This window comes from Populus euphratica, unplaced genomic scaffold, assembly GCF_000495115.2.
Source record: "Populus euphratica unplaced genomic scaffold, PopEup_1.0 scaffold93.1, whole genome shotgun sequence".
NCBI classification, from domain to species: domain Eukaryota; kingdom Viridiplantae; phylum Streptophyta; class Magnoliopsida; order Malpighiales; family Salicaceae; genus Populus; species Populus euphratica.
In genome coordinates, this window is record NW_011499873.1 from 762,951 (window position 1) to 776,021 (window position 13,071).

General features: G+C 29.7%; 1 protein-coding gene across 1 annotated transcript; it reads left to right on the top strand.

The window, feature by feature from the left end:
• The first annotated feature begins 980 nt into the window (after nt 1–980).
• LOC105127773 (E3 ubiquitin ligase BIG BROTHER-related-like) lies at nt 981–2,270 on the top strand. Its single transcript, XM_011029189.1, has one exon. The coding sequence runs from the start codon at nt 1,509–1,511 to the stop codon at nt 2,139–2,141; it is 633 nt and encodes a 210-aa protein (XP_011027491.1). The 5' UTR covers nt 981–1,508; the 3' UTR covers nt 2,142–2,270.
• The last annotated feature ends 10,801 nt before the right edge of the window (nt 2,271–13,071 follow it).

Below are 13,071 nucleotides of genomic sequence, written 5' to 3' on the forward strand. Positions count from 1 at the left end.
AAAAAAAAAAACAAAAAACTTCATGACAGATTGTTAAAAAAAAGAAGAAGCACTCTGGTAATATAATAACAAAAGCTATGATCTAAGTAAAACAAAAAATGAAGAAAAATTGAATGGAATTAAATAAAAAAAACTCTCAAACTCATTTCGAATGGATGCTTTTAATGAATCCACGCCAAAATCCAAGAAGAAAAAAAACAAAAATAACAAATGACAGAACATGATCGGTGAATGAGCCTAGACAAGCACGCTTATTTGAATATAAAAGAGTCAATGCTTGGTGGTCGGGAGGTCAAGCCTCTGTCCGCTCCTCTTTTTTTTATCTTGTGCGTTAAAAAGGCTGGTGACATGTCGCTTGTTGTGAGGGGATGTGTTGTTTTTCTTCTCAATTTTCAACTACTAGAGAGTAGTCAAAAAACAGGATCGGATAAAATTATTTTACACCTATTTTTATTTAAAAATATCTTTGTAATCTAGATAAACTAACCCATCAACTCAATATAACCAAAAAGTTGTAAAAAAAAACACAGCCCTGTTAAGACGGTCTAAAATCATGAAAATATTGAATATATATAGAGATTGTTATGACAGCCTTAACGTGTAAAATATAGGCTATTACAACAACTCATATATATATATATATATATATATATATATATATGTGAAATATGTGAATGTGAATGTGAGCTGCTATGACAGTCATAAATACAAGTATTTGTGGACTATTATATATGACATCCGTGAATATGTATTGTGTTTGTTAAGTCAATTATGCATATTGAAAGATAAAATTTTAGATAGGTTTATGCAGGCAAACACTATCAAATTTAATTGAATTAGATAAAATTTATTAATTTTAAATGAAAGATCCCTTAGAGTACAACATGTATGTTTTGTGTGTTTGTTGAGAGGATCTTTGTACAAGGAAGACTTTGTCTAGATTTGAAAAAAAATACCTCATTTTGCATGAATATCTAAGACGGTGGTTTTGGCATCTAATCTTTGATAGGCTGCCACAACAAGGGAAGGATTCATTTGGTTTTGCTTGTAGGACGGTGGTTTTGGCATCTATACGAGTTGCAAATACATACAGCTGCTTAGAATTGGGAGGTTGCCGATACATACAGCAAGGTCTCTACAATGCTTAGCCGATTGAACTTCGGAATAAGATACCGTATATCTTACGGGAAATGGTCTTCAATTGCTTCAAGCACGTACGAAGGCTTCCTCCACCCTAAAGAAAGCACAAAGCTGCCTGTGTGTAAATTTGAGAAGAAAGAATGGTACAAACTTTAGTGTCTGAACTTTGAGCTTCCAGGAATCTGGAATTTTATATCTAACACACGAGGAATGGTTTTCCATTGCTTTGCATGGAAGTTCCCTTTTGTCTAAAGAAACCATCTAAATAATTCCTAACCCTGATCTATAAATGTCATTTATCCTTAGCAAAATCGATATTTCTGTCCTTGACTGCAACTATTTCAAGATATTATCAGTAGTCTTATTCGATGGACAATGATGAGAGAAAAGAGCCGGTGGAGGATGAAGAGAGAAAACAGGCATCGAGTAGGGTCTGCTATACCCAACTCGAACAGGTTCATTCAGATTTTGCAATGGCAATGGTTTTGCAGGAACAAGAAAGGGCTTTTACAATCCTCACAAGCATCGAAAGCGATAGTAACGAGGAAGAAAGTGATGAAGCTTCAAGTTCCGAAAGCGGTGCTGATGACAATGACTATGAGTTCTTTCAAAGCCAAGAATTCGAATCTGAAATGGAATTTCTGCAGGAAGGACAGGATAGTAACAGCGATGAAGACATGGAAGAGGATGAGGTTGACCCAGACGAGCTATCTTATGAAGACTTGATTGCGCTGGGAGAGTTTATAGGGCAAGAGAAGAGGGGATTGTCAAGAAATGAAATCTCTGCGTGCTTGCGTCCATGCAACTATGAGTCTTCAGCAAGCAAAACTGGGACTGATCGGTGTGTGATTTGTCAAATGGAATATGAAGAAGATGAATCACTGGTAGCTCTTTCTTGTGATCATCCTTATCATTCTGAATGCATAACCAACTGGCTTCAAATCAACAAGATTTGCCCCATTTGCACCACCGAAGTATCATCGCCTTATAAGAATGTTTAGTTATTATCCATTTGATATGCGTTGTAAAATTCCTAAGATTCAAGATTACTTTGATTGTAACACTTGCGTTCATGTACTCGATTAAAATTGTAAATCAAGAATTAAAGGTATGATAAGGTTTAGAATAAATTTTTGAACAAAACTCATGTTGGTTTCTCTCTCTCTCTCTCTATATATATATAAATAATTAACATTTTCTCTTTATTATTTTCTTATGCTTTTTTTTATTCATAGTCTAATGTTTAAGGTGGCTATAGATAGTCTTGTAAGTCCTACTTAGATTAAGACTTTTATCTTTATTTAACTAAATTTATCTTTATCTAACAAAGAAAACACTTAATTTATAATATACCATGTTAACATAATAAAAACCTTATCTAACTAAAAAAATTAATACGATGTTATTGAAACTTTGTTATTTAAAAAAATTAAACAACTTTTTTTTAATGTAAATAAAGAATATTCAAGTTGTGGGAAAGTCTTTGACAATATCATTACATAGGATAGTAATGGATAACTGACTGTTGCATTTCTTTATATTCTTTCTCTATCCATTATCCATTAGATAAGAAATTTATATATCTATAAATTACTTCATCAAGTTTCGGGTATCTAATATCTTACTATTATTTAGTATTTAATATATATTTAAAGCATGTGTGTGTGTGTGTTTTATATCGATATTGTCTTTTAAAAATTCTAAATATTTTATAAATATATCTATATAATATAAATATATATATTTTTGGATAAGATCCGGACAAGTTTCAGGTTGGGTTTGATAATATTCATACCTTGCCCATTATCTATTAAGTAAGGTAACTACAAAAACAAATACCCACCTATTTGGGTAGAGTTGGGTCTGTATCCATCAAGGTTGGATTAAATTCATCCTTATCATTAAGTCTGATTTAACGAGTCAATTTTAAAAACTCCTAACCTAACTCCTTGTTTAGCCTAAGCTTCAAATTAAATTGTATAGTAGTTTTCCTAACATGATCAATTCAATTTAGCGAGGTTGATATATCAAATTCGCTAATCGAGTCTTAGATACAACTACAATGTAAAATGATTATGCCATTTGTCCTTTTATTTTTTCTTCCTTTCTTCTTTCCTTTAAGTGAGCTTTCATTGGGCTTAAGTAAGATGAAATTCAGAACTAAATTGAAAAATTACTAAATAGTCTGAGACTAAATTGAATGAAAAGGGAAGCGTTGTTATTAGGATTGAATCAAAGAATTATTAAAGGATCGGGAACTTAATTAAAAGAAAACGAAAAAAGTATTTTACATGTGTAACACACGTACTGACGTGTAAAAAGGATGTTGGATTAGGGAGGTGAGTGTGGCTTCCCTCGTAGCTTTAATATGGGCTTTTCTTAAGGTCATTAAAATCATATTGGTGAGACTTCCTTTTCTTTTTAATCAAAGGTAAGTAAATATGTATCAGATCAAAAAAAATATACAAGATTGAAGAACCAGCAAGTTCATATACAAAATTTATAAAAGAGAGAACATACTTCCTGAAACTGTTAGTTAATAATGATTAGATGAACCTAATTATAGACAAGATACCAAACCTAAAACATAGTACAAAAAAATATAAACAACACGAATAATTAAAGCTGCAATCAGAACAAAAAGAAGCTCTTAGCAATAGCACCAAAGCAAAACAAATAACACAATCAGACTCTTAAATGATGCACAACAACAAGACTTCTTTCTAAGATAGCATGTTATGGAGGTACAACCCTAGTATGGCTCTGGAAAGCCCTTATTTTCCTTTATTTTTTTATCCTCCCTTTAGATTCAACTCATGAATCTTTCTAATTTTCTAAAAAATGTGTTGTTTTTATTCTTTGATCTTCAATTGTTTTCTTTTATTTCTAATCTTTTGAAAAACAAATAAATAAATAATTTTTTTTTAAATCAAGTGTTAATCCAATGATGTTAATTTTTAACACCATAAAAATTGCATAACAAGTTAACCAAAATAGAACATCAAGTTAAATTTCAAATAAAATCAATGTGAAACAATCAATTTTTTTTAAAAAAATCTACATGAATTAAAAAAATAACACCGTTCAAATTCATAGCGGCAATGAATTTCTCTTAATGTTTTGTTAATTTTTGAAGTAGATATTAATTTCCATTTTCTATTTTAATGAACTAGAATTTTATAAGGTCAATGGATCTAGGTAAATTGTAGATGAAACAGTGTTTTCCTTAAGCCCATGTTAATTTTTCACGGAGCTCACTAAGGTCAATTTCCATTTTCTATTTTAATGAACTAGAGTTTTAATTTATAATATTATTTGTGTCGGTATGAGTCATGTTTTACCACTTATCCATAAATGAGCACGCTCACCCACTTGACCTCTTCCCAACTCACCTATCAGTCCATTCAAATGTTTGACTAATTTTCATAACTTTTACAATTTGACACCCAAAAACTTAATTGGAAAAATTCATTTAATGATAGACTAAATTGTAATTAAAAATTTATAAGGACCAGGGACTTTTCTTATAAGGATTGATTTGTAATATATAAAAATAAAATGAAAGAATTAAAACAAAAATTTGAAAATTCTTAGAAACTAAACGAATATTTTCATTTTTTTCATTTTTCTTATCTAATAATTCCTTACCTAATCCCGCTTAAAAATATTTCAGGTCAATTTATCAGTGTGCTGTTAAAATTTATTATTGAATTTTTTTTATGGCTTGTACTCTTTTAACTGGATATAAATCGGTTAACTAGTACAAGCAATTTTTTTTTTTTTTTGATTAACGTGGGTGTCCGGGCCAGCTTACGCGCACCACGACTAATCCCACGGGCCCTGAAGTTAACGACCATGTAAGCCTCCAGTGGCCATCATATGAGCAACCAAGGACTCGAACCTGAGACCACAGAGGGAGCAAACCTCTTGATCCCAAGTCCTTACCACTTGACCACCACCTAGATGGTTTAGTACAAGCAATTTTGTTACCCCGAGCGGTGCATCACTCCGACCAGATTACCGGAGCGATAAATCGGCTTATGCAAACGGTAACCAAGGAGTCCCGTTCAGGCTAATAAAATAGAGGCAATCCTGGTATATTGTTAAGAAGACAACAGTAACCTATTGAATAAAGAAAATGATATAAAAATAAAAAATAAATGCAAACGGATAATTACACTTGTCAGCAAAGAAAATATCATTGATTTTATCTTTTCTCGACATTAAAAAATCAGAGAAGCTATTGATTTTCTGGGGTTGAAATATCTGGACCCATTTGAAGTCCGCTACGAGGAATACACCTGCTCCGTCTATTTTAGAATTGCGCTGCGATGTTTTTTAACATAAATTTTGATTAAAAAATATATTAAAATAATTTTTTTAACATTAATATATCAAAATACTAATTAAAAAAAAACTCTAAAAAACAACAGATTTAAACATACACCCTTTACTCTGGTGTGTCCCAACCCTCTCCTTCAACATGGCCGGAAAAAAACAAGTTATTTTGGGCCGTAAACATCACTTTCACACACCTCCAAAACAAAATGCTATCAGCACAACAAAATAAGCATGCGATGGGAGCACAACTTCAATGTCTTGTAATGGAGCATGCGGCATGGAGACGATGTCGACCACATAACGACAATAAAGTTTTAAAATGGGGAAGATCAAAGTCTGAAAAACAAAGCAAAACTATAGGAATTTGCATTCCATTTATCTCAGTTAATTAATAATTAAGTTCTACTTCCTCTTCTTACCCTCTCTTCTTAAATCCAGGTATAGACATGGCGATTTAAGCTGAGTTAGACGGGATTTCCTGACGTTAAGCCAAAAGGAGAGTATAATTTATGCTTTTTTATTTTGATAGGGAGGAAAAGATTAAGAGACTTAAAGTGACGTTTTCTATTTATTACATCATTAACTGGTTTGTAAACTTATATTTCAATATATATAGTGCTTCATCCATGAATCAAGTCGATTATCCAAACTTATATTTCAAAAATATTGGATTTATGATCCACTCTTACAAGCGGATTCAAGTCGAGTTTATATATGCTTGCTATCTCTAGATAAGAGTTTGACAATTAAAAGAAATTTATCCCTTCATTCATGCAAACAAACACTATATTTTATCAGCTTAATTTTCTTTAGTAAAATGAAACCAAAAACCCAAATAAACAAGGTAACCAATAGCAAAATAGAAACAGCGTGGCCATTAGTCTCCTGCACAATCAATTCTTAGCAATTCCTGAGTCTTTTTCAGAAAACCAGAACCAGCAAATTAATACAACTGTAAACTACTTCCCCACAGCCCTGTCCGGCTCTAATGCAAAGCTGTAACCTTCAAAATCTCGATGGGTATTGGATAGCCTTTTATAATATATACACATGACCATGTGCTTGATCCCAAGCTGTCTGCGCTACTGCCAAAAGCAAATTGATTTACACTGGAGATATCTTTTCAACTCGTCTATGACATATAAAAATGATATATATCCCGTCAAAGCGAAGATCACGCTCGCTTGTTATGTACATAAAACAAAACAGCCGGAAGACTTATATTTGAGGGAAGTGCTGTCCAACACCAATACTTCATGGATGATCAAGCATGAATGTTGCGACATGTTTAGTATGATGTAATATATTGCAGTGGCATGAGTAATACACTGCCAGAATTTTTAAATTCATTAATTGAATTTTTTTATAGTATTTATTTTTATATTCTATCTGCATTAATTTTACTAACAGATTTATAGATAAAAATAATTCATTAAAAAAAATTTATCAGTGATTTGTGATCTATTAATAAATCTGTTAGTTATAATTTTACTGATAGACAAAGCATGCAAAAAAAAACTACCTGCTTTATTTTGTTAGTATTTTCATTGATAAATATAATATATTATCGACAGAAAAACTACATGCATTCCATTAGTGATTTTTTCTATCCATCGTTATTTCATCGATAAATTTGATATATAACTATCAAACATATCATTTGTTATTCTGTCAGTATGTAAACAGTAGTAGTTATATTTACAGTAATTCTTTTCCAATTCTATAAAATATACTGTCAAACTAAGTTTATCGATAACTCCATAAATAATAATTTAAAAATATTTTTTTAAAAAAATATATTAAACATAAATAGAAAATAATTAAAATTTTAAATTAACATAAAATTTAAACATTTATAAGTTCGAATACAATTAATATAAAATATAAATGCTGAAGAGGAGGATATGGGTCTTTGCCTTGACCATAAGATGAATAAGAGAGAACACATATACCATTTATTTGTGATCTTATCTTTATTATCAAGTGGTAGAGTTTAGCTGTTGCAGCACTGAGTTGTTCATAATCAGCAAAAAGATGAGTTCTTTGAACCTGAACTCGTTAGTCTAAATCGCCTTCAACTCTAGAGTTTGAGTGCTTAGAAGTGACTGTAAACATCTAACTGTTGAAACATTACAGGTTATCTGTAAATTCTCAATCATATTATTAGAAAAACCATATACTCAATTTTTTATTGAATCAATCGAATGATTATACTGTCAACCATAAATTTAGATTAAGAACCGAATATAGTCAAAATAAGGATAATTAAGTGGATCAAAAGCAGTTATTAAGTAATTATAATTATATCAAACCCAATGGATTAAAAGAGTTTACTAAAATACGACAATTAAAAAAAAATCTATATATTAAAATAAATCACTATGTGATTAATTTAAAAAAAAATCAATGGATCAATATAGATCACTAATTAAGAGATTAATCAAGGTTTTTAGATATAAAAAATCAATAAAATACGAAAGGTCTAGAAAAATTAGGTGGTACCCGAGGAAAAGGGATGATTAAAGTAATAAAAATCATAGAGATTGGAAAGAGTTTGTGAAAATGTAACCTTGGACGAAAATAGACTTTATTATATACTAAGTACACTTGGAGAAAAGAACCAGACCAGACAAGAAAAACACCAAACATGAATAAAATTTTTACTAGAAGAATATATTTCCCACAGGAAAATAAATTGTTTTCTCCCGATCCCGTTGCTTCTTGAATCTGCATCCATAAGTCCACGTCAACCTTTTCAAAATTTGCGTAATTTGACTGTTCTTCTTTTCTCTAAATTTGACCGCTGATGTTCCCTCGAATGTCCGGATTTGGTATCTGAAAAATCAAATCCTGCAAATTGTCCCAATCATTCATAATTAATTTATGAACGCTTATTTTGAATGTGAACAGCACTAAACAAGGAACCTGATAGCCACGTATATCCTATCACGCTACCGTACAATTTAATCACATCCTTGCAGTTATGTTCAGTATACCAAACACGCCCTCGCAGCATCACCGTGCAAGAGAATTCGGATTGACGAAAGAGTTATTTTGGCCCAAACTTAAAACCGTATGCAGTGGAGAAGCATCCATCATCTGATTTTTTATGATAAAAAAGAAATTAAGAAAAATTTCCACTTGTAAGGGATGACTGTTTAGATAAATTATCAGTATTAAAAAATAATATAAACTATATTTTTAAATTTTATTTAATAATTTAAATTAATGAATTGAAATAATTTTTTAATATAATATTAGAGTTTTCATGATCAAGTAGTCACGAGTTTTAATTTCATCATACCTTGATAAAATTAAGCACTTGATAATATGAATTTGTATAAATTTCAAATTCAAATAACTTTTATTTAAGATAATGTATTAGAAAATAATATAAATTATATCTATCAATTTAAGTTATTAAATTAAAATAATTCTTTAATATGTAGTGGGTTGAGGTATATTTATTATTATTTTTTAAAAAAATTAATATTTTTTTTTAATATTTTATACTTTCAAGTACCTCAAGCAATTGAACTGTGTCGAAAGAATTGGGGTTCCTTGAATGGGGCAGGAGACAAGTTAAGGTCTTCCTTTTCTTTTTCTACTTGACAAGTTAAACTTTACAAAAAATAGTAGGAGTGTCGTCCTTTGAAATAGTGTTGCATGCAGCATTCAATCTTAATTAGGTACCTAATTTCTTTCTTGAAAAAATAACAACGGCGCACAAAACAACAATTTAATAAAGAGAAAAGTCTAGCAGGTGTTTAAACAGCAGTTTTATTTCTTAGATTTCATTCACCATTGTATTATATAAAAAAGAGCAAAAACTAACTACTGAAATAAAAATCACTGATACTTAATGTTTTCAATTATTATTAATAAGTTAAAGAACATGTGAACTCATTAAAAAAAACTTGTTAATAATTCAAGATATAACAGTGATTATCTTTTAAAATGTTTTTTATTTAACAATATATTAAAATAATATTTTTATTTTTTTAAAAAAATAATTTTGAAATTAAAATATTAAAATAATTAAAAATATTGAAAAAATGTTAATTTAAAATAAAAAATAAAAAGAAATTTTCTTAAAAATATTTTACAAACACGGAAACAAACATAATATCCTAATAATATCCTAATCCAGATGGCCGCCCCGATCAAAGTACCAGTCACGATTCCCAAGCTGTCTGCACAAGTGGTCATAAACGAATTGATCCAGACCGTGGATCTAACTTTAACGCCCCCGTAACAACCAAAAATGGTATCCCATCAAGAGAATTCGATCCTGTCGAATAATGACAGAAAAGAAAAGGCCATTGAAAAGGAGTAAACAAAACAACTGAAAGAATTCCTATGGTTTTTTGTCGTCAACCTCAAACCTTGAAGTGGTATTTGAGCAGTGCCGTGTTTGTTAAAACTATTTTCCGGAACACATTTTTTTGTAAGGAAAAAGGTTAAAAGGTTTTTTTATGTGGTAAGAAATAAATATAATATATGATAATTTAAAATCATGGAATACCTAAAGCCTTTCTATTTTCTTTCGGACCACAAGCATGGGGTTTGAGGAAAAGATTCTTCTGCCCCCAATTTAAACCCCACAAAGACATACGTGCAAAAATATCGCACTTGTGATAATGAAAATTTATTTCAAAACTATAAAATTATCAAAAACGAGTGGATTACATAACTTGATCTATCTAGCAAGTTGAGATCAGCAATATTTTTAAAGAACCGTGCGTGTGTGCATGTTCAACATACTCTAGCGGTAAAAAAAAAATATATATTTATTTTATTTAAAATTAATTTTTTTGATGTTTTAAAATTATTTTAACATATTAATATTAAAAAAAAATTAAAAAATTGTTTTAATATATTACTAATCAAAAAAACATTTTAAAAACAACCGCACGTTACAATCAAGCCAAAAGTAGCTACCCTGTCAATGCTTTTTTTCTGGTGAGGGTAGCATCAAAATTAATGACAGGAACAGAACAGAGAATTGTTCATTTAACCTGGACAAAATGCACCGTAAGAAAATGATAAAAACAAGGTCACGCCAGCCCAGAACGAATCTTGTCGATCAAGTTTTGAGATGATGTGATGTTTGCAATCCACATTCTTCCAGGACACACCCACCTTCATGGACGTGGTTTTGAATCTTATAGTTCAAACATTAATTTATTTGATTATATCCATGATCTCGTCTAGCTCATTGGATCGCAGCTTAATGTTAGATACTCCACTAGTTATAAAGTTGACAAGCAGCTTTTCTCTATGTTAGCTAGCCGCTGAATTCAAGTGCTATCATAATCGTTCGTTGTTGAATATTGTTCATGGTCTAATTAAACTCTTTGATTTCAGACTATAATGTCCATGTTCGATGCATGTCGGCTGCCGGAGATTTGTAATGAAAAAGTGTTTCGACCTTCCCCAGGTGAAATCAGAATCAATCATCCAGGCTTTGAAATTGTCTGCGTAAACGAGGAAAGTTGAAGAAATGAGCGGAGGAAACAAGTAAATTTCTTTCATCTCGTGTCATGTATAGTTTCATCATTCGTACGAGAGAGCAAAAGCCGGGATATCCGAACGCTTGTTTTTCAAAAAAGAAAAAAAAAAGATGCGAAAGATGTGATATATATATCATGCTAGATTGGTGTCGGTACAGCACCATGTGCTGTATCAAAAAATAAAAATAAACATAAAAAAATTGCTCACACACAATTACTATATTAAAAAAAAAAAGCGAGAAAAATCTGCGATTTGATTTGTAGATTCATCTTAATTTAATAATCTAGTTTTATTTAATTATATGAGCCATTAGATATTAATAAAGAATAAATGCATTAAAAACAAATAGTCACTTTCAATACAGGTTTTATCGAGTGTGATAATGCTATATCAAGGGGTTTTTTTTCATAGTGAGATCTATTTATTAAGCAGTACAATCACTATTAAAAAATTAATAAATATAAATAAAAATATTAATGAAATATTTTTATTGGTAAATTACTAATGAATTTTACCAATGAAAATATTCTTTCAGTATTTACCGAGGGAATTATATTGAAAAAAAATAAATAATGACGTGCTATTTTTTACCAACAAAATTAACGATGAAATTTATTTCATCGATAAAATTATTGGTAAACTGTGAAAATTATTTATCATGGCAATTATAAAGGGATCACAGATGAATTGAAAAGTTATCGGTGATATTTAGTAGTTTCTGAAATTTTTTGATTAAATTCAAATTTTAAGTTAAATAATACAGACGAAATCACCAACGAAATAATTAAAAATATTAATATTTAATTATCCGTTGGTAAAACCCTGGTAAAACACCCTAATAAAAAACTTAGAATCCCCAATTTCACAACAGACGGATTAAATTCAAACCTAGAAACTCATTTCTTTTTCTTCTTCTCTTCTCTCTTCTCCTCAACTCCTTCACTTCTTCTCTATACTTAGGTATGTCTTCTTCTTCTTCTCAACCCCTTCTCTTCTCTTCCATGCTCAGGCATGTCTTCCTTTCTTTCTTATTTTTTCTTTTTAATTTTCAATTAGTATATTTTATAAATTTTTTCTCTCTTCTTAGCTTCACTTGCAACAACATTAAAGTAAAAAAAAAATTTGTGTTTTTCTCACTATATTTGTTTTTTATTTTATTTTTAATTGTTCTTGTTCTTAATAATTGTATAAAATTTTTTCATATTAATTTTTTTAGTTGAATTTATTTTTTTATGTTATTTATTTGTTGCAAATTTGTTTGAGTTGATTTTCTTCTTCTTTATTCCAAGCATTTTGAGTATTATATAGTATTGATTAATATTAATTTAATTATTTTATAGTTTTGTAAAATAAATTTTTTAACAAATATAGATATTTTTAAATAATTATCGATGGAATTACATAAAAAAATTTCGCCGAGAAAATTACTGACGGAATGAAGAGGGTAATTTTTTTTTGCTCACTTTTTTCGTCAATAAATTCATCTATAATAATATTTTTTAATATAAACTTTTTATTAGTTTTCATATAAACTTTTTTTTATGCGGTTTTCGTTAGTAAATTCATGAATAATTTTATTAGTAATGAACATATCAATAAATCGATGATGATAATTTGTTCACAATCAGTAAAAAGTATACCAACAAACTGAAAATATAAATGCCAATAAAATATTTATTGATAAATCTAGAAATTTTGTTAGTGAACCTCGCAAAATACCACCTTAATCAAACCTATTGTGTCCTCTCCTCGCTCCACAAGAGAGGGAAAAAATACCATCTCCAAGAAGGAAAAGTGGTCATTGACGTGGTTAGGTTATATGCGATGATAGTAAGAACCTAGGTGAGTTCGTAAAATGGGAAATTTTAAGAAGATGATTTATCTACATGAACTACATTATAAGATTAAATAAAGAGTACATTTTTCCTTTAGGAAACTAATAAGTACTAAGCGACATTTGAAAAATACTGAAGATATGCAAAAGGAATTAATAAAAAAATATATATATATAGAAATGGTAGAAATAAGTCGAGTTAAATTTAACCTAGTCCTTGTGAAACTAATTAAATAATCCTT